Genomic DNA, 23,973 nt, shown 5'->3' with positions numbered 1-23,973 from the left:
CGAAATTGATTTCGCCGATAATTGTCAAACTGTTTGTTGACGATCATTGTGTTTTGATGTTCATGTACATACGTATGCATGTGTGTGTGTGTGTATATATATATAAGATTGTTATGAGTTTCTAATTCTCTCGCCTAGACTGTTTCAAAGAAGCATTAATGATTCATCGTCGTAAATAGTGATAATCAAGTTTGTCAGCATATTAACGCTACTTCATGCGAGTCTTTTCAACAGGTTTTATACAAAGTCCCTTTCCTAATGTTTATCAAGCGGTTTTCTGTTATAGGAGTATAAACATATTATTTTATCTGATTATATATCAATTTTTTGTATTTATGAAAATTAAATTTTAGTATATGTAAATTTATATGGAAATATAAACATATTTTTTTGTTATTTATTAAAATTTTATTTTTCAAAAAAAACAATATAAAAATTTTTTTACTCTTCTTACATTTATTTTTTTTTAAAACAAAACAAAAAATTCTAAAACAAAGATTATATAAAGAGGAGGAAACACACACACACACACACACACACACACATGTAATATGTACAGAATGTTTCATTTTAATTGTGCAGCTCGATTAACATCGTAGAAAGTGGTCGGATCAAAAAATGTCTATCTCGTATTTAAGTTTTAATCATGAGAATAAAGCTTGCAAAGTTCGACAAATAAGATAAAAGATGTACTACTTCAATTTAATTTCTGAATTTCTCAATGGGAACTTCAGATATTAAATTGATTTTATAACTCGGACAAATAAATGTTCAGCAAATAAATAGAAATGATGTATTCATTATCTACTTAAGATGTATAAAGTTCAATATGCATATAAATAAAATTAAAATTTTTAATTTTATATGAAATAGATAGAGGTTTATACAAATACAAAATACTTTAAGATTTTTGTTTAATAGTGCAAAATATAATTTTTTTTAAATAAGTATATTATTTTAAAATATTTGTATATTTTTCCATCTGTTTTCATTTTCTTTTAATGTAAATTAGAATTCCGACTGTCTTCTCTTTTATCATGTCAGGGATTAAAGCATGTCCACATAGAAAAAAAATAAATGTCAAATCAAAACTTATACATATATATACTTAAACTAACGCGTTCATTGTTTCGTATATACGCAACAATTTATAATCTTCTTAGAAGAAGATTTAATAATTGTAAATTTCCACAATATTATAGTCTTATTTTAATATTGTAATTGTCACCTCAAGAATAAATAATTATTTAATTCTACTTTAAGAAAATTATAATCTTTGATTTAAAAATATTATTTTCCATCTAACATTGTTTCTTTTCCATTCAAGGAAATTAAATCTTAAATCAGAAGAATATATTTTTCTTGATTGAACTATATATAATATAAAATAGCTTCATTCAAGTAAGCAATTATTCAAGCAATAATATTTTTCTTTAATTAACGCAATATACTCTCATTTCAAGATTTTCATGTTAAAACTAAATATATTTTCAAAACAAGAATGTCCTTTTTTTCTGTGCACCAATTTCATAAATGGATATATCGCGTCCGTAGAATATCCGAAAGACGTAAAACGGACGGTCTGGATACTTCAATATCCTTAAAGGATGTATTCGGATATTCGTCTGTCTGGGCGCATACTAGAATCTAAGCAAGCATTAAAAAATTAGTTTTATAAGTCCTTTAAATAAATGTATAAAAAAATAGTACACTAGGCGCCAATAATGCCTTAACATATGAACTTGGTCGCATTTGGGACTAATAATAACTAGTTATTATTAAGTTATTGTTAGACTCGAATGCGACCAATTTCATATAATTTAATCAATTATAATATTTATCCTATTAATGCATTGCTGATAGTGACATTGGTCCATATTCTGAATCCTCTTTTATCGATAAAAGTGCCTCTAAAAGTGGCTTACAGCCAATCAGAAGGCTTATAAGCCACTTTTAAAGGCATTTTTATCGATAAAAGAGGATTCAGAATATGGACTATTTTGTTTAATATAATAATAATTTAAAGGCATATAGACATATTAACATAGACTGCTTTGAGATAGTGGAAAACGGGAGGCATCCTCCTGAGAAAAAAGGATAGCATAAATTTACTTGTGTGTCTGTCTTCTTCCTTTGACGCACGCATAGTGCAATTTCAGGTTTTAAAGCCGCTCATACTGGTGTACAGGTACGTTCACTAGAAAAAGACACACAAGTAATTCACGCTATCCTTTTTCCTCAAGAGGATGTTCCAACTTCAGGCTGCTCTACTTCATAAACAGTTTATGTAAAGGCACCTTTAATTCGCGCGCACTGAAATGCGCGCATGCGCACATGCGCGCAGTTTGTCACATGTTCCGCAACGTGTTCGATGTGTTTCTGAATTACGTTACGTTTTATAATTGTTATATTGCCGAAAAGTGATTTGCTAATAAAATAATTGTTTTGTATGTACACAATGGTAATTCAAGACATGGATATTTCTTTAAATGTAATAGCGGGTCCAGCTTTCTCAGCGAGAACTGTAAGTACTTGATTATAAGTTAGTTTAGGTTAGGAAATCTCTGTAAACACGTGCACAGATGAGTACATATGAAACATGTGCAAAAATATAACAAATTTTGTATCATCATTAAATGAGGCTTGAATAAATAATATATAAGAAGGGAAAAGTAAATTAATTTTTCATAAATGTTTGTGCATTTAGAATAAACAGAGAAGAACCGAATTTTTGCAAACTTCAATTAAAAGATTGAAAAATCAATCCTTAGGCAAAAAAGGTATAGCAGTGAATAATAAGAAATCAAAAGAGATCAATACGCAAGACACAAAATCTAAGAAAAGAATTAGGCAGAAGTCATTATCAACTATTTTTGTCAAAAAATTGAAGGAAGCCAACACTATCGCTCATAATGCACAATCTCAAATTCCATCTCGTGTTAAAGATGTAACGATAAAAGTTCCAGAGTCAGGAAAAATTAAACAACAATCCGATGACACAGATAAGAAAGATTTGAAATTTAATAAAGTTTTATCTGTAGCAAACTCTAATTCTAATATTACAAATGAACAGATAGTATCCTTTACAAAAGTAACGAAACAACATATGGGTGAGACATTGTTGGCAAAAAGGAGAGATACTTTAATTGAACAGAAAAAAACACTTTCTGATATATTTTCAAGTCAGTTGAATGAATTGAATAAAATTGAATTAAATATATCTCACAAACATGACATTGATAAAGATAGTAAATTAAATGAAAAATTTGATGCAGTAACTAAGAAATCTCCTACCTTGAAAATAAAGCAGATCGGCATTTTGAATAAAAGAAATGAAAAGAAACACAAAGAAAAAACTGTAAATAATCACAGAGAATCAGATAATACTCCAAAATTAATGCGCAAAGGAGGTGGAAAAATCTCCTCCTTATTTGGCAATAATCCTGATGTACCGATTATAGGGCAGAGGCTTGTAAAGCCTGTAGATGAACCAGTTTTTACAAAGATCACTTTTGCAGATCTCGATATTCATCCATTTATGGTTAGTATTTTCATATTCATTTAAAATGAAAATTTTTGCGTGAAAGTAGTAATTTATATTCTTTCTCTCATAGATCTCAAATTTAGAACAAAACATGCATATAACCAAAATGACAACGGTTCAACAAAAAGCGATTCCTGAGATATTTTCAGCTAAGGATGTTTTAATAAGATCTCAAACAGGATCTGGGAAAACATTAGCATATGCTTTACCTATTGTTGAACTATTACACAAAATTAGACCAAAGTTAAATAGAAATAGTGGTTTATCAGCCCTTATAGTTGTACCAACAAGAGAATTGGCCCTCCAAACATACGAGTGTTTTATAAAACTAGTTAAAGTGAGTTAGGCGAATATATTTTTTGATAAAAATATTTAATACTTATATGTGTTTATGTTAAAGCTACATTATGAACATTTTAGCCTTTTACATGGATTGTACCAGGATATATAATTGGTGGAGAAAAGAGAAAAGCAGAAAAAGCTCGATTACGAAAGGGATGTAATATATTAATAACTACTCCTGGTAGATTATTAGATCACATAAAGCATACAAAAGCATTGAGATTAAATGAAGTTAGATATTTTATATTAGATGAAGCTGATAGAATGCTTGAAATGGGATACGAAAAGAATATTTCTGAGTGAGTCTTTTACTGTTTTCAGTTATACAGAAGAACAACAAATTATCAACAGATTTTAAATTTTTGATATAAATTTATTAATTATTATTTTTTTGTAACTTATATAACAGTAAGATAATATAATTAACAATTATGAAATTATATATATATATATATATATATATATATATATATATATATATATATATATATATACAGGGTGTCCTAGACCACCCGTACACCCCTTTTCTTTCAAAAACTAAGCATTTTAGAGAAAAACGTTTTCGACAAAAATTGTATGGTTTTGAGGGGAACATAAGATGGTGTCATTGGTTTGACCTTGGATGGCATCGTTAAGGTGAGGTCAAGGACACCTTTAATTTCTTAAATGGAACCACCATTGTTTATTGCATATTCTTATAGCTTATGTCGAGAGCTTTCCAAAACACTATAATAAAGTATTTTTTCATCAAGTACTTTTCGAGTTATAAGGCTTGAAATAATTTCTTAATTTTACATAAACCATAAAATATCTAGTAAAATATTCATTTTTCGATTATCTTACCTTAATACTTTTATGTACAAAATAATGAGAGGAATCAATTGGTGTAAAGAAAACACAAAATTGTTTCGAAAAAAAAAATGTAATTTGCAATTAACAATTACATTTTTTTTTTCGAAACAATTATGTGTTTTCTTTACACCAATCGATTCCTCTCATTATTTTGTACATAAAAGTATTAAGGTAAGATAATCGAAAAATGAATATTTTACTAGATATTTTATGGTTTATGTAAAATTAAGAAATTATTTCAAGCCTTATAACTCGAAAAGTACTTGATGAAAAAATATTTTATTATAGTGTTTTGGAAAGCTCTCGACATAAGCTATAAGAATATGCAATAAAAAATAGGTGGTTCCATTTAAGAAATTAAAGGTGTCCTTGACCTCACCTTAACGATGCCATCCAAGGTCAAACCAATGACACCATCTTATGTTCCCCTCAAAACCATACAATTTTTGTCGAAAACGTTTTTCTCTAAAATGCTTAGTTTTTGAAAGAAAAGGGGTGTACGGGTGGTCTAGGACACCCTGTATATATATATATATATATATATATATTAATTTCATAATTGTTAATTATATTATCTTACTGTTATATAAGTTACAAAAAAATAATAATTAATTAATTTATATCAGAAATTTAAAATAAGCTTAATAAATAAGTTAAATAAGTTTTTAAATTTTAAATATATATATATATATATATATATATATATATATATATATATATTACAATTTAGGATAGTAAGTGCTTTGAAAGTGTCAAATTACAACAATGAATCAGGATACGACGCTATGAAAATATTCAAACAAAATATTAAAAATATATCAACTGATAAAAATATTTCAAAAGAAGATGATATAAAATTTTGTAGTAAAATAGAGAAAAGTCACATAAACAATGATAAAATGAGATATATGTATCATTCAAATGATGACAATAAAGATGACAATCAAGTTATTATCAAAGGAAAAGAAGTTTCAAAAGGAAGGGAGAAAGATACAAAATATTCAAGTATGAATCAAGAATTTGATTCGAAAGCGGAAAATGCACAAAACATTGAGCAAGATTGTAAAGATGTAACTCAATCAAAAAGAACGACAATTTTATTATCCGCGACTTTGACGCAAGCTGTTGAAAAATTGGCGGGCCTCGCAATGTACAATCCAATCTTCGTTGACGCGGCTAAAGAGAACTTAGAAACAAGCGGAGGAGATACCAGCGAGATCAACGAAGATCTAATAGTTCCACAAAGTGTAATTCAGAGTTACATAGTTACTCCACCTAAATTAAGAATGGTCACTCTGAGCGCTTATATCGTCAGTAGATGTCAGGTAAAGAACTCTTTGCTTTCTATTTCAAGAACGATGTAATTTTATTCGCAAACAACTATCTCTGTATATTTGTGGTTGTTTGTTATTGTTTATTTTAGATTCCTGGGCAGCATAAAATATTGATCTTTATGGCCACGCAAGACATGGTGGACTATCATACCGAAATTTTGTCCTCTATTCTTACGAAATCAGTAGATGACAATGACAAGGACTCCGATCCGTTGGTTAACGTAGAATTCTTCAAACTACACGGTAACATGACACAGAAGGAAAGGACGGAAGTCTTCAAAACTTTTAGTCGAGCGGAGAGTGGAGTACTATTATGCACGGTGAGTGATATGTTTTAAATTAAAATAAAAAATTGGTTCAAATAATAAAAATAAAAATTAAAAATTGAGCAAGTAAGAGCTAAGACGCGTAGTAATTGGAATACAAGGTAGAAGAAAAATGTTCCGGATTATTTTTCGTCTATTTTCAATGTAACATTAATATTAAGTATTGGAGAATATCAGGCAATAATATGAAATTACATTAATCATTTCACAATCGATATGCAGATAGATTACAATGTTACATTTCGCAATAATCTGACGAACACATTTTCCTGAACAATTCCAATCATTATACCAGTGCTATTATTACAGTATTCAAATTCTGCGATTTTTTTGCACAAATTAATATATTAATGACAAATATATATTTTACATATTTTATATATTTCAGATATATTTTAAATTACTATAAATATTCATGAAATTTTTACATATATAATTTTTTTTTATATAATTTTCTTTGATTGCACGTACTTTATAAATACATATTTAAATTTCTAACTTGTCTAACCTCTGAATACATGCATATTTTTACAGTACACGTCGAAAAATGTGATATATCGACTAAATTTTTCTTATTTTTTTGACTAAAAATCTCTATAAATATTAAAAATTGTCTTAAAATATATATTGCACATTTGTAAAGTGCTTTATTTGAGATAATACATTTAAAAAAGTATATATTAAACAAAAATTAAAAATTAAATATAATTAAAAAAAGTATTAAGAAAAAAAAATAAAAATTATACAAAATTATATATAATTTAAGAAAAAGAGAAAAAATAAACTGAGATAACGAAAGAAAATTTACAAAAGGATATCTGTCGGCACTCTCTGAGCTGTAAATTATACACACTCTCCATGACTTATTCTTTCGAGAGGGAATTTAATACCTCCGGACTCACGCTGCGTTCAGAGGTTAAAAATTATACGAGCACATGAGGCCTTGGTAATGAGTATAATTATGATCATCCGTTATGTGTTTTCTTCGCTTTCTAAAGAAATCGTTTAACAATTCAAACTTTGTAACATAACACATTAATTTTTTATAAGCGATTACTAATTTTCTTACGAAACAAATCATGCTGCCAACAAGATATCCTTAGTGAAAGGATACATTTTTTTATTCGATTTGTTAAAATATTTATAATATATTTATAGAAGCGCTTGTTTCGCTAATTGCATTCTGTGAACGGCATAATTAATCATGGCATTATAATGTTCGCCAAGTAATGGATAAGTAACTTTCTTTCGCCGCCACTAATTACATCCGTATTGCATCGGCCGAATTAATCTGACGTCGAATAACAGAGCAACTTTCTGATTCGCATTCAACTCTCGGTGACTGCTTTAACTGTCGTAATTACCGGTGAAAGCGATCGATTTCGTCGTGGGGATTGTCGAAAATAAAATCCGCGCTCTCATTATATCTTTCCTCATCGCTTAATTCTAATTTTACCGTGAAATACTGTTATTGCTTTCATTTATTGTGTCCGAAAGTATCGCAGGGAGAATGTGTACATAAGTGAAGGAAAAAAATTTATCGATTAAATTTCGATAGCGAGATTTGTAGATGCACGTTCGACATCGACGCGAACGAATGATAATTTTTTTAACGCGTCGTGAAAATTAATTCTTTCCCATCAGGCGAACGTATAAGCAGTTCGACCACGAAATTCGCACGAGTCCTTATTATCTTCCTCTTGTCATCTTCGTTAAACTTTATACATATATTGCAATTAAAATGCTTTAATTAAGATACCTATATCGACTAAATTTTCCTTATTTCTTCGATTAAATATCTGATATTTATCTGATATAAATATTTATCAAATCCTTATTTTTTCTTAAAATACATATTACACATTGTAAGATGCTTTATAGATATACCAATATATTAAGACAAAAAAATTAAAAGTTATTTAAAATTAAATATAATTAGGAAAAAAAAAGAATTAAAAATAAACTGAGAATATATATAAAGGAAAATATATACATATATAAATATGCAGAATAATTCTTCATATCAAGAATAATTCAATAAATAAGTATCAAAAATTTAAGGATATTCCTTCATTTATTTTATAAAGAAAATATCTTATGAAAACATCTTATGTCTTATATGTTCTAAGGTTTATATTTTCAAAATATAAAGTGTCAAATTTGAGAAAATGAAGGTATTTATATTATTATTTTTTAATTTCAATTTTTTATTTTAACTCGAAAACAGCTAACCGCACAAAAAAACCACAAGGAATAATTTCTGTTGAGTTTTAGTTTGGAATTTCAAATAAAATTGTTAAACTTGAAAAAAACAGTGGCATATCATTCTTTCATTAAAAATAAAGCTTAATATGATTATACATACGTACGCCCTTGGTAGATATAAAAATATTTCATCTATACTGAAAAAGGGTTTTTAAGACAACATGCATGCATATCAAATTTGAATAAAATATCTCTAAATAAAATCTAAACGTTTTCTTAGATTTTCGAAATTTTCATTTTCTATCTCAAATTTATTATCTTGTATTTTGAAAACAAAGTACTTTAGGATATACGTTTTCATAAGTCACATTTTTTTTTATAAAATAAGCCAATTCCTTTACATTTTTGATACTTACTTAAGAGTCCTTGTACATATATATATATATATATATATATATATATATATATATATATATCAGGGTTGGGAAGTAACTCGTTACTCGTAACGAAGTTACAGTTATAGTTACTTTTTTTTGGTAACTCTAACTTAACTCAGTTACATATTTTCGGTAACTAGTAACTAATTTAATAGTTACTTTAATAGTTACTTTATATATATATATATATATATATATATAAAGATATAAAATATATAATATATAAAGATTTAAAATATATATATATATATTTTTTTTTTAATCTTTGCAAATCGTATTGGACCGCCTTACACTTGCGCATAAACGCTTTTATCGATACTTTATGATCCAATGCATATGCTCCCATTTTTTATTAATAAAAATTTTAAACATATTGAATCATTTAACACATATCTTAGTATTTCATGATATGTGTTACATATGTATTAATCATTATAATATGTGTGTGTAGAGTATTTCATGTATGTTATAAATATTAAAAAAACTAACTAAAAAAATATAGTAATAAATATTTGTAATTTGGATTATTCGTGATGTATATACAGGGTGGCCCATTTTAATCCATCCAGTCGAATATCTCGAAAACCAAGCCCGGGAGAGAAAAATGTTTCAGACAAAAGTTGTTTGGTTTCGAAGGGGCCATAAGATGGTTTGACCTTGAAGACTCATTTGAAGGTCACGTGAAGGTCACTTCAATTTTTTTAAATGGAACACCCTATATACTTTTGCACATTCTTGTAGCTTATCTCGAGAGCTTTCCAAAACACTATAATTAAGTACCTTTTCGTTAAGTACTTTTTGAGTTATGAGGCTTGAAATAATGTCTTAATTTTATATAAACCGTAAAATATCTTGTAAAATATTCATTTTTCGATTATCTTACCTTAACACTTTTATGCACAAAATAATGAGAGGAATCAATTGGTGTAAAGAAAACACATAGTTGTTCCAAAGAAAAAATATGTAATTTGTAATTAACAATTCCATATTTTTTCTTAAAAACAACTATGTGTTTTCTTTACACCAATTGATTCCTCTCATTATTTTGTACATAAAAGAATTAAGGTAAGATAATCGAAAAATGAATATTTTACAAGATATTTTACGGTTTATGTAAAATTAAGAAATTATTTCAAGCCTCATAACTCAAAAAGTACTTAACGAAAAGGTACTTAATTATAGTGTTTTGGAAAGCTCTCGAGATAAGCTACAAGAATGTGCAAAAATATATAGGGTGTTCCATTTAAAAAAATTGAGATGACCTTCACGTGACCTTCAAATGACTCTTCAAGGTCAAACCAGTGGTACCATCTTATGGCCCCCTCTAAACCAAACAACTTTTGTCTGAAACATTTTTCTCTCCCGGGCTTGGTTTTCGAGATATTCGACTGGATGTATTAAAATGGGCCACCCTGTATATACACATATATAAAAAATATAGTAAAAAAGTAAAGATTAATTATATACATATACTATCTATCTTAAAATAATGAAATTATAAGAGCGATGCAATAAAATTATATTTTTTATAAGTTTTCTTTTACATTAAATAAAAATTTTTGTTTTTATTTAGTGTGTTTTAGAATTAAACTGTTTTTAAATTAAAATAAAATATATATTTCTCTCTTTAAAGTGAATGCCAAAAAATTCTAAAATTCTAAAATTCTAAAATTCCCTATAATTTGCAAGAATTAAATTAATACCTTATAAGATTGTCATTAAATTTTTATTACTGCGTGCAGATTTAACATTTTTATTTCCATTCCAAGGAAGTAACTACAAAGTAACGACTCGTTACTTTTTAAGTAACTGTAACTGTAACGCGTTACTTTTCAGAATCGGTAACTTGTAACTGTAACTAATTACATTTTTTACTAAAAAAACTGTAACTGTAACTAATTACTTTTATAAAGTAACTTTCCCAACTCTGATATATATATATATATATATATATATATATATATATATATATATTATGTATATGTATATATTTAATATACTTTGTAAGTGTAATGAAACTTTTCCTGTATTATTAGTTGCTTTTGATCAGAATAAATTAAAACATCAAAAATTTAGCCAATTCGATGGAAAATTTTCTATTAAATTAGTGTGGGGCCCTTTAGCGATTTTTAAATGTAAATTTATTTAAACATGGGTAAAAATGAAAAATTCTTCACTAAAAAACTACTAAAAATTTAAAAAAATCATAATATTAAAAATTTACAACTATATTTTCTGCCGTTTTATTCTAAATTTTTAAATTAAATCTTTATACTAATGAATCTTATTCACGGTCGATCATATTGATACGACGCTTTCGACATCGAGCACCAGCAAGAGAGGAAGAAAGCAAAATAATTTACTGTGTACTTGGAGAGTAAATATCAGGCATATTTAATTCATTAATGTTGAACTCCGCGGAATGCGTGGTGGTAGCCGCCCACGTTTTACGGGATCACCTACCACATGTAGGTTTTATGGCGGTATTATTAATTTCCACGTTGAAAAGCTACGAAGGGGCATCCCCACGGCCGGCAATACTCCCGCTTTCAGTCGGATCCACCGCCGTGTGATCTATGATCCGAGTGAGATGTTTTGAACGGCCGATCAGTTCTTGATCCCGCGTCCCGCTGAATCCCCCGGTCCATTTCTTTAAACGATCGTTTGTCTTAATCGCCCCTATCGATTGCTCTTCGGCGCTCTTTGTCTCTCTTTACGTGCATCGAAACCAGTGGCTTGTATCGTTTTAATGCGCTAAGTTATGATTACGAGCATCGATTACAAATTGATTTGAATCGATTGGCATTGAAGAAGTATACATTGTGTGATGAGATATTTTATCTAATTTATATATTTTTTTATCTCATTTTCCGTAGCTGTTCTAAGATATTTGCACAAATTATGTAGGATATTCTTAAATATGTGCGAAAAATTTCGGAGGAGGTGATTTCTTGAGTAATTTCTTGAAGAAAAGTTTATATATATCCCAATGTCTTAAACAATATAATTTTCGAGTTATAAAGTATTTAAGATTTAGAAAAATGAGATTTCAAAATATATATTTCGACTTTAGTCTTGATTCGCAAAATTAGAGTCATTGAATTCTTTTCCCTTAAATTTTTAGTTTATATCACTTCGATTGAAAATATTGAAGATTTAAAGAATTGCACAATTGTAGTGCAAAACAATCTGTTATACATCTGGTATTTTTGAACATATTCGCCAATCAAGAGAGGAGAACAGATTTATTAATATATATTATGGCTGGAAGTGGGGTCATTTCGAACAATTTTTATAATTTTATTTAATTTTGTTTTTATCAAAATATTTTTTTCTTTGAAATCATTCAATTTTTTAACTTTAAACATTCTACATTTCGAAAACTATTAGTTGTTTAGGACATAAATACATGTGAATTTTTCTTCAAGAAATTAATTAAGGAATTACCTCTCGAATTTTTTCGCACATGTTTAGAAATACTGTATAAATTAATCGATACGGTTCTCTTAGTATATGTGTATATATGTATATATAAAATTTAAAATGCAAATTCCAATTTTCTAGAAATTGAGCCTTTTTTGCACATTATTTTTTTGCACAATTATTCTGTTTCCGCGTTATTATTTTTAATCACGCAAAATAAATAGCTAGAAACTGTTTCATCAACATTAATCAAGCGATAAAATATAACGGAATCATGGAGCGAGTTGGACAGAATATATCCGGTTCGATCGATATTTATTTCGAGAGAGAGGGCATAGAGATTGCTTTCTTTCTATTCCTTCATGCTGGCGCCCGAATCGCGCCGTCGTCGACGTGTGTTGAATTAATAGCAGGAAAAGATGTAATAAGAATACACGGATATGTTCGTATCGTGCCGCGAAAGAATTCCCGGGGGCCGCGACGCCCCCCCACTGGTGGTCTGGGATTAGTCCTTGAGGCTCATCGAGAGGGAGAAAAAGAGAAAGAGAGAGAGAGAGAGAGAGAGAGAAAGAGAGAGAGAGAGAGAGATACTCGGAGTACTCTCGCCGCAGTAAATCATGGGCTAGCCAAACGCAGGAAATCAGGGCCGTGCTCAAACGTTCGCCGTTGGGGGGCGCAGCAGGCGCCCGCCCTGCGCATTCACGTCGCCACAAAACAAGAAATCACCGCGGTTTGTAAGACATTTGTACCAGCAGGTCGCGCAGACTCGTCGCCTCTTGTTCGTGGAATCAGGCACTTCTAAACATTAGGGCGCGATAAGATTGTTCCAACAAAATTGTAGCGCCAATAAGAAATTATCACTCCTAGTAAATCCTGAGATATATTTTAGAAAAATATTTCGAATAAAATTTCTTTTTATTTCCGAAAATACATTTTGTGATCAACAGGTCAATTTTTGCCCCAAAAACGTATTTCGAAAATTATTATTTTTGTATTTTTAAATCAAATTAAATATTTTATTTATGCAAATCTTTTTTTTTATTATGCATATTAAAGCTAAGGTAGAAAGAAAACTAAGATGGAGTCATTATAGTTGGAAAAATCTATAGTTTATATAAGATACAATTTATATTTTGACATAGACTATGAAATACAGAGTAAACTTGTAAATTCTCTTGTAAATTTTCTTTCAACAAATAAATCAAAATTTTCTAGAGATTAATAAGTAGAACTGACTGATGACATATCTTCATACAAATGTAATATCGCATTTGCACATTTTTTCTTAAATGTAATTATAAATTTTTTATTTCAATGAACTCATTATTGAATGTAAAAATATTAAGATAAAATTATTGAAAAAAATGAATATTTTACAAAATATTATAATATATCGAAATAAATTATAAAATATCTTTTTAATTGTTGATCTTTTAATAATTCTATCTTAATACTTTTATAGAACTTTTATAGAACGAAAAAGAAAATCGATTTACGAAAAAAAGAATGTGGTTTTGTTTGAAAAACAAAGATGACTTTGAAATCTTGGAAGTGCTTCCGTCTGAAACAAAATTATGCCGATCACAATGTTTTTGAAATCAAATAATTTTTATTCAAAATATTTTTCGAGAGATAAAACGCAAACCTTAGGATTTATTAGAGTTGTTTTTAATAATAACCCACCCAGTTGTCTAATAATAACTTTTCTAATAATAATCACTCTGTATTATTGATTGAGTAAGTTAGATACAGAATTTTGTTTTTTATCTTGTACAAATCGAAGATTCTTTGGAAAATATTTTGCATGCAATTCATTCTATGTAAGATGTATTTCTTTCCAATTATCCAGGACATCGCAGCGCGAGGTCTAGATATGCCAAAGGTAGATTGCGTTATTCAGTATACAGGGCCAATTTCGACTAGGGATTATGTTCATCGAATCGGTAGAACAGCGCGCGCAGGATGCTCCGGCACAGCAACAATCTTTCTGACGCCCTCGGAAGTCGAATTTGTGCGGATGCTCGAGTCAAGGCGCATCAGAATCAAACAACAGAATATGAACGACATTTTGGACAAGCTATTGGGACCTCTTTCCAAGCATAACTCTGTGCAAGCGGCAGCTATCGCTCTGCAAAACGATTTTGAAAATTTAGTATTGGAGAATAGGCAACTTGGCGCGAAAGCGTATAAAGGTAAGTGCTTTGTAACGCATGAAATTATAATTTTTACCATTTTTTAAACTTTATAAACCCAAATTACTATCAGGAGATACGCAAAATTGGATGTAATGAGTTAGATATTGTAACATTAACTATACAATGTTATATAAGGATTGATATATAGGGTGTTTCATTTTAATCGCTCCAAGCAAATATCTCGAAAAATATGAGATATAGAAAAATATTTCAGAAAAAAGTTGTTTGGTTCGAAGGAGGACATAAGATGGTGTCATTGGTTTAATTTTAAATAAATATGCCAAGATCATAAGGAGTTTAACTTTGTTTTTTTGGAACCCTTTATTTTTTTTATTGCACATTCTTATAGCTTACCTCGAGAGAGCTTTTTAAAACATTATAAAGTATCTTTCCATTAAGTATTTTCCGAGTTATAAAGCTTGAAATGATTTTTTAATTTTACATAAACTATAAAATATCTCGTAAATATTCATTTCTCGATGATCTTACTTCAATACTTTATGCACAAAATAAGAGGTATGTAATTTGCAATAACCAACTATGTATTTTTTCTTAAAAACAACTTATTTATTTATATTTTCTTTACACCAATTGATTCCTCTCATTATTTTGTGCGTAAAAGTATTGAGGAAAGACCATTGAAAAATGAATATTTTATGAGATATTTTATGATTTATGTAAAATTAAGAATTCATTTCAAGCTTCATAACTCGGAAAGTACTTAATGGAAAGATAGTTTATTATATAATATTTTGAAAAGCTCTAGAAATAAGCTACAAAAATATATAATGAAAAGTAGGGGATTCCATTTAAAAAAATAAAGTTGAATTCCATATGACCCCGGCACATTTACTCAAAGTCAAACCAATGACACTATCTTATTCTCTCTTGAACCAATTTTTATCTAAAACGGTTTTTCATATCTTTCATATTTTTCGAAATATTTATTTGGAGTGAAACATCCTGTATATTTACATGTACATTTTAAGAGGCACACGTGCAATAAAAGCTTAAATCTTTGTCTTCGTGCAAGGCAAAGTGTTGATGAAGAACTGCGAGACATGAGCGAACATCTACTTTGATGCAGTTGGATTGTAACGAAAGCGAACTGACTTCAGGGTAGACTAAGCCAATTCCACCGGGCACCCCACTCGCATATAAAGCAAGCAACCCTTACGCGTACATTATGGGGCTCTTATTCTGTCTCCCTTCACATTCGCCTCATTCTCCACCTCCTTGGATATTTACATAGTCTATCGACGGGGAGGGATGATCCTGTTTGCTATGCCATGGTTACTCTATTAGGGTCGCTACAGAAAGGAATTTATTTGCTACAATAATAAATCTATTATAATCGACCCAATACTTGTGAAAATGAAGACATTAGCCCTCTTCATATTCACGATGACTTTTTTTTCCCTTGCGAATTTCCCTTTCATATAAATATCGTATATTAACTTGTTGCTCTTAAAATATTTTTCGATTATTTCGTATACACATAAAAGTTGAAGAAGCGCTATCGTTTATAAATATGAAGGCTCTGTTTATCACATGTTTGAAGAATTTTGAGAAAATTAATCTTTTGTTAATGCGATAACAAAAAGGCAACGTAAACAATTCTTGGAGATTATTTTTGCGGAAGTACATTAACGGCTGTGTTACGTCGATTGCGATAACCGCGTGAACGAGCAACGAGCAATTCCAAAAAGGAAATTCGGAACCATTAATCTTTCTAAAAGGTTTTCGAGCTTCGAAATTGTCCCGCATCAGCCGGGGCTTTACACGAAGGTTAGCCACGGTTTTTGAGCGCTTAGCCGCCCTAGATTTGAGTGACGTTACACAGCTAACCACTTGACCGTTCCTCTGCACGTAGCTAGTGATTGATAGATTAATTGCTGCCGTTGCTCGTGACCCCCAGTATTGCACTTTTCGCATGGGAATTGAGGTTTGGAGGGAGCAAATGAAAGGAAAGTAGGAAGTGAATAACAAATTAGCTAATATCTCTTAATATATCTATTGAGATTATTTGCGTTCATACTTTGTCATTTATTCGTCCAGATTATACGCATTAAAAAGTGTTTGGAAAAAACAGCATTTTTATAACAAATAAAAATGCATGAAAAAAATAAATATTTGAAAGTATGTTTTAAATGTTTTTATTTATTTTAAAAAAATGAAAAACGTACAAATTGCAGTTTATAAATTGCATTTCATAATTGCTTTTTAAGATACTTTAATTATTTTATATAATATTATTAATTTTCAAACATTTAAATGTTTTTTTAATTGCATTTTTAATTTTATATAATCATATATTTTACAATAATGAAAAAAATTCAATTGTACTTAAGTTTTAATGATAGTATTTTACACCAGTCATAATAAAAGATATACTTTTCAATGTTGGAATTAAGTTCATAAAAATGTTCGTGTGCAATAGAAATACAATGAAAAATAATGTGGATGCTATTCTCGGCAACAATTCCGAAATTTATTTAATTCGTGACCGATGCGAAGTCGTTGGTCGACGCACGAGCGGAGAAGTGGAAATCTCGCTAATTCGTAACATTATTACCCCAATAGAGCCGAACAGCCTTCAATAGCAAGTACAGTTCTATAGAACGAACCCCCTCGAACTGCGACCCTCGCCACTAACCCAAGAGATTCATCCACTCCATTCCATATATATGATTTAAGCCTCGTGTCGGTGCTCGACTATATTCTATTCATCGTAATTCTCTGCAAATATTTTTTTTAATATTGTAGTTTAACAATCAGTACGATGCATAATAATTGGGTCACTAGACGTTATTCGATTTAATCAAATTACTTAATAAATTATTTATATTTTACCGAAATAATGTGTGTGATGCATAAATTGAGACACGAAATAAATCACATTCATATGTGAATTTAAAAAAAAAGTGTAAAATCTACTACATTTTACATTTTTTTCATTAAGTTTTAAGTCGATTTTTTAAAAATAACATTTGACTAAAAAAAAAAACAATATTTCATTAAATTTTATTATCATAACAGACGCTGATTTTTCCGTGCTCGTCGCAAGTTAGATCGAATTTAGTGTATATCGCTCGCGCGTCTTTCACAGAGGGAGGTGGCCGACACAATCCAACCACTGAATGTGACTTCCGCCAAAACCACTTACGCTTTGTGGCGAGAGACTCTTAACAATGCGATACAGGATACAAATACAATAAGACGCAGTTACATCACTTAGGAACAATGCTACCCCACTCTTACATCTCTCCTTCCCTCTCTCTTCGTTCTGACTTCTCAGCTAGACACCGCCCCCACATGTGATTTATGCGCTAAATGGAGAAAAACATTTCTCCCTTTTCAACACTGACACCAAGCCGCAAGAAAGACTGCAGCGGGGTTTCTTACGTACGGAAGGGAGGAGTTGAGATTAGAAGCAGATGGAAATCAAGATGGAAAACGTTGAGACATGAGACTGAATTATGAAAATTAGAAACACTTACAGGGGATCCAAACGAAACTATTTGATTAGATAATTTCGTTATATATCAAGTAATAAATATATGTTACACTCTCTCTTGAGTAGATGTCAAAATAACGTTCAAGAGAATTTAAAAGCGATCTCTGCGTAATTTTATTATTATCATTATCCATAATAATTTCATTGCATCAAAACATTGGTTCAGTACCGTTATCTTCTTACTTGGTCAAACATCAGAAATTAGGTGATCTATATATAAACAGCCGGGAATCAAATTTGGAGTCTACCCTATCAGGTTTTTCGCACGGAACATAGCCAGTGGCCGTGTCAGTCGGCGTACACATGTCGAGTTCTCTCAGGACTAGAGATCCCCCGGGTTTCTCACCGGTACATACAAGCAAGAGACGTTAAGAAGGGACGCGAGGGTGACTATTAGCTGCAGCACTTGACTCGACTACCTCCTCCTTTACCGTTAATGCCTCTTAATAGCCCGCTACGGGGCGCGCACACACCCTAAGCTTGGAATCAGGGGCGGTCCAACCCCCCGTGGAACCACTTAATGGAACTGCGATTAATAAGGGCGCAATACACGTAACTGATTATTACATCCGAGTTGCACGTGACCTCTTAAACGTAGACGAGGCGAGTGTACTTGACATACTAAAGCGTTGCATCTCAATTTTATCATTTCTAGAAAAACAAATTTCAATTTATTAATATTGACTAATTGCGAGTGTAACTGGAAATGTATAATTATCTTTACATTATAATCTCTTTATTCCATAGCGTACACCTCATGGATGCGTTTCTATTCAAGTTATCCGCGTGATATGCGTGAGATATTCAATCGAAAGGAACTTCATTTGGGTCATTATGCCAAAAGTTTTGCGTTGAGAGATTCGCCGCACCGAATCGGTGGAATCGGTAAAAAACTATGCGAGAAAGAAAGTCTGAAGCCTAACCATAACAATCGCCTACACAAGCCGTAAGTATCAAGTTTTCTTTTTCTTTGAAGATTGTTATAATTGTGTTCTTAAAATTTTGCTCATTTTCCACATTAAATTGTCGCATATAAATGCAAAATTCGAGAAACTAATGTAATTTTAGAAACATACACTTGCATATGTGTAATGCATAATTGCGGTAAACAATATGTTTACATTTTGGGAAAGAACTCATAAATGGATTGACTGTTGAACGCTCTCAGATGATGGTATTTCAACCGCGCGATCGCGGAGCCTATAGTGACTCCGTAGTGACGGTATTAATGACGGATTCATGCGTGGCTTAGCGTGTTAACCGCTGCCTCCTCCTCTGCTCATACCGTCTATCCTGGCGTGCGTAGAGCACAGGCCGAGTAGGATGGCTCGTGCGATGGCTCCTAGAGAGGTTGGCGGACGCATCAAAACTGTCGCTCTGTGTCATCCGTCATGTACGACGAACAAGCGGACGTGTTCTACGGTGGCTGGTGACCATAAGCCATACGGCTCTCGTCGTTCTTGTCGTTGTGTTCTCCGCACGTTTCCCCCGACTGTATATTCTCCATTTCACTCCACCTAAACTCGCATTGCCTCGCTCGCTCGCGACAAATGTGTCTCATTTTCCCTCCTCTCTCTAGCTTTCTCATTCTATCTTCAGTGGTGTGCATTTCACATGGCACTCCGCTGCCCTTCTCCAGGTCTCTCTCTCTCTCTCTCTCTTTCTCTCTCTCTCTCTCTCTGTCTCCCTCTCCCTCTTCCCATTGTTCATAATTATACAATACGGCTATTAAACAGACTGATGCGACCGCCATTTCCGGCCGTCGCTACGCCATTTACGGAAACCACAGGACAAGCACAAGCCTCCCTCCTCTCTTTGCCCCCGTCGTTTCATCTCTCGCTCGCATTTACGAAATCCTGAAACTGTCATCCACCTGTATTTGCTTCTCCTTGCTTGTATATATCCTTTTGCACGCTCTAACTTTTTTTTTTTGAAGGAAACCTCTTTTCCTCGCCTTTCATTCATGCATTATTCTGATTTTAAACGCAAAAAGAGTTCTCTAATTTTCTAATTTTTATTATTTTTCTTATTTGTACTTTATTTACTCTTTTTATATATTTATTAATGAATATAGAAATTACTTATCTTATTTATGTATCTCGATATTAAAATATAATCTCTAAACCGAAATTATATAATTACATTAACATAAACATCTATTAGTCTTATCATAGTTGCGTTAAAATATTTCGCTGCTTACGGTCCACTGCTTTTTCTTTTCACGACTTGACGCAAACGAGAATCAAGTCTAACTACTACGGCGTCGTACTTATTAATTTCTATGCCAACCCTTTCCTTTCTGCTTCATGTATCACGTCGTCTGGATCACACGACTGCAGACCACCTTCTGTGTTTTTACTAAGCTTTATAATTCCCGTGTTCTCCGGCGATCATTTGCCTGTGCTCTCTGCCATATTCTTCTATCTCTGTCCTTCTCTCTTTCTCTGTATCTCCTCTCTCGAGTTGCCCTTTTTTCACGTTACGCGCGGCGAATCTTTTTCCCCCCGAGACCGGCATTACGCATTAACGTGTTTAATGCGATTTGAATGGGCGTGCTTTGGATGAATACGACGGGCAACCGACTGGTGCTCTTCGCACAGGGAGAGAACGAGTCAGTTTTAATGGGTGAAAGGCGGGCACTGAGCTGACGGTCCAATGGATCGAGAGACGACCACAGTGTACGCCTCTGTGGATGCGATTATCTTACATGCTTTTGTATGCGTGTCTTAGCCCAAGTGCGTTCTGCGACTGTGTGCAGGTTCACTCCTTGCTATTCATTTGCAAGATTATTGTAGCACCGAAATTTCGTGTCACCCAACTCGTCAATTCATGCATCGCTGCTTCATGCGTGCTACTTTGCAGTTGGAATAATTAATATTCCGTAATTTCTTATGTACAAAGAAGTAAAATAATAAATTCAGGAAGAGTAGAATAGTAGAATAATAAATTCATATTTAGAAGTAGAATAATAAATTCATATTCCATTCTTTGAAAAAAAAAAAGAAACATGGAAAGTCTGGAATTATTAGAGATTTTTCTTGTATGTATTTGAAATCTTGTCAAAATATTAAATATAAATACGCAACCATTCTTTATTGAAATTTTTAGTGATAAAAAGATAAAAATGTTATACAAGTGATAAATGCTTATGAAAATTATTCAGGTTTTTTTAGTATTTTTGCAAATCTAGCACTTAAGAAGCTTTATTTTTCTTTCATACGAGTAAAAATATATACAATAAAAAAAAAACTGTTTTGAAAGGTTAAAAAATCTTTAAAATATTCTCTTTACCTGTAATATTGAACGAAAATATCTGGAAGATCAGGGACTTTTCAGGGAATTTTTTTACAAGACTTGAATAGATATCCTATAAATTGTTTTTTTATTTTATTCGTTTTAGAATTTATTCCTCTCTTATATATATAATCAGAAATAATTTTACTTAATTTATAATAAAATTAAATTGCTCACTTTTAACTTACTTATCCGTTTAAAAATTTCTTAATCCAAATTCACTTTATAGATTTCTATTCCATCAGATAGTGTTGCCAATTTTGTGTTATATCTTTCACTTCCTTTTTTTGTAGAAAATTTGTATGTAATATTCTCGGTATGTAGTTGAAGAAAATTCATTGATCATTATTACGGAGTGAACAATAGAATCTATGTAAAATACAAGATTTGAGGGAACACCCTGTAAATTGTATTTTTATTCTATTTGTTTTAGAATCTGATTGAAAATACTATCTCTCTGTTAATCAGAAATAATTTTACTTAGATTGTAGTCGAATATATGAAAATTGCTCAAATCATTTTCATCTATTTATTTTAATCTATTTATCGATTTTAAAATTCCTTAATTGAAATTCACTTTATAGATTTCTATTTCGTCAGATAATGATCAGATAACTTGGTGCAATATTTTTCACCTTTTCTTTTGAAGGTAAAAAATTTCAGTATGTAATTAAAAAAAATCATCCTTATTAGATCGATCCTTATTAGAGAATTAATAATAGAACGTATATATGTATGAAGTACCGAAATTAAATGAGAGATACCATTATAAAGCAAGATAAAATGCGTGCTTCGTGCGTGACGCTGAGCGATGGACAAAAACACGGAGCGACGAACCTAATACGAAATTCGGTACGGCAGTTGGTGGAAGCCCACCTTCGTGTCCGGATATATCGAGTGTATATCGTCGCTTTGCTGATGCATTCTTCTTTTTCTTTTTTTTCCACAATTTCCGATTATCGCGCTCTGTCCTCACCACATGTCGTTTACGTCGAATTACCGAAAATTGCGGGTTAGTCCTAATGCGAGAGAATTAAAGTACGCGCCCCGAGTGCTTCCTCTCTTTCTTTCGTTTTCAGATCCGATGGGGTGCCGCAAAAGGAGCAAAGGAAACAAAACGGCGACGGGCAAAGAACGGGGTTGTTGAAGAGGGCGAGGATGCTCAACACGTCCGAGTACGATAGCGGCCTCGGACCTATAAAGAAGTCAAAAAAGTAATACTGTGTTTCTATTGTCTCGACATTATAGTAATATAAACAGAATGATTTCACGTTTGCGGTCGAAAAATTGTAAATAAACATCCGCACATTAGATTAACATTTATTTAAATGTTTTGTTAAATGTGTATAATTAATAAATTAATTAAAAATTTTAACTTAACTATTTATAATGTGTTATTGACCTATTTCACTTATATCTTTGTGAAAATGCCTGTGATAATTAATTTTTTAATATTTTTTATATAAAAGTGCATCTTACCGCTATTTATTTCATTTTAAGTGTATTTTATTATTTTATCAAATGTTTCATTTTTTAGTAGGTTTCAGAAAATGTGCAATTTTAAAGCTAATATATAATTAAGACAATTATACGACATTATAATTAAGAGATAATTTCGCAAAAAAAATGATAACTGGGTCTTTATTTTACGTCAGTTACATTATTTTTATCTCGATAAATACTTTTGATTCAAAATTATCGTTTAACATTGCTCTTATAATTGGTTCTCCTACCAGTTTTTCTGCGATTGCTAATGACACTAATCGGTGGCAAATACGCTGCGGCAAAGTGCAGTAAGAAAAAAATGTCGAGTTTAGGGAAATTAAGTATAACGATATCGCGCTAATCGCATAGCGGGCTTTCGCGGTCACGAGATTGCGCGACGTTTAAACTCCATTTTCGCTGGTCGATTACCGCTTATCTAATTCTCCTGACGATAATTAGTAATCGCCTTTTGATATTACGTACTTATAAAACTGCTACTTGGCTGGCGTCATAACGATATCACGCTAATTGCGCTTTCGTTTCCACTTCAGCACGCAGTCACGAAATTGCAGATTGTTATTAGAATCGAATTCAACGGCCGAACAAAAACAAAGATATTTTATCACAATGAAAGATGTTATTTTATTTTTTTGTATTTCATTTAAACATTTTACAGTTTGAAAAATGTGCATGTTTATTTAGAAAGATTAATTTATTACTTTTTAATTGTATCTCATTCAATTTTATATAAAGCTCTACATATCTTAATTTTTTAATTATAAATGTCTCTCGCTAATAAGAAAATAATGCTTTTTTATACTAAAAAATATAAATATATAAATATGAAATAATTATGTTTAAAATTTAGATTTAGTGCACATTATAGAACAGGCATTAAAAAACTTACACTTACTCATGTATATACATTTATGTTTTTATGCATGCAAATGCAATAACTCTCCAGGAAAATTTTTATCAAAAATCCGAAATCGGTAAATGTTTACTTTTAGGTTGAACAG

The 23,973-nt window shown here is 30.9% G+C and overlaps 1 protein-coding gene across 2 annotated transcripts; it reads left to right on the top strand.

Moving 5' to 3' along the window:
- Positions 1–2,356: 2,356 nt before the first annotated feature.
- On the top strand, positions 2,357–22,849 carry LOC145975998 (ATP-dependent DNA helicase DDX31). Of its 2 annotated transcripts, XM_083106813.1 has the most exons (10): positions 2,357–2,524; positions 2,708–3,182; positions 3,276–3,541; positions 3,615–3,881; positions 3,965–4,185; positions 5,469–6,063; positions 6,162–6,392; positions 14,313–14,655; positions 18,923–19,121; positions 22,549–22,849. In XM_083106813.1, exons 1-10 carry the CDS (start codon positions 2,450–2,452, stop codon positions 22,685–22,687), a joined length of 2,811 nt encoding a protein of 936 aa, XP_082962939.1. In that variant the 5' UTR covers positions 2,357–2,449; the 3' UTR covers positions 22,688–22,849. The 2 variants fall into 2 exon arrangements, with proteins under 2 accessions (XP_082962939.1, XP_082962928.1); XM_083106802.1 differs by having other exon boundaries at positions 2,708–3,541.
- The last annotated feature ends 1,124 nt before the right edge of the window (positions 22,850–23,973 follow it).

Source organism: Camponotus vicinus, unplaced genomic scaffold (assembly GCF_025532165.1).
Source record: "Camponotus vicinus isolate PSW18456_S1 unplaced genomic scaffold, iyCamVici1.0 SCAF_1, whole genome shotgun sequence".
NCBI classification, from domain to species: Eukaryota; Metazoa; Arthropoda; class Insecta; order Hymenoptera; family Formicidae; genus Camponotus; species Camponotus vicinus.
Note: the sequence above shows the minus strand (reverse complement) of the source record. Positions and strands in the feature narration are given on the sequence as shown.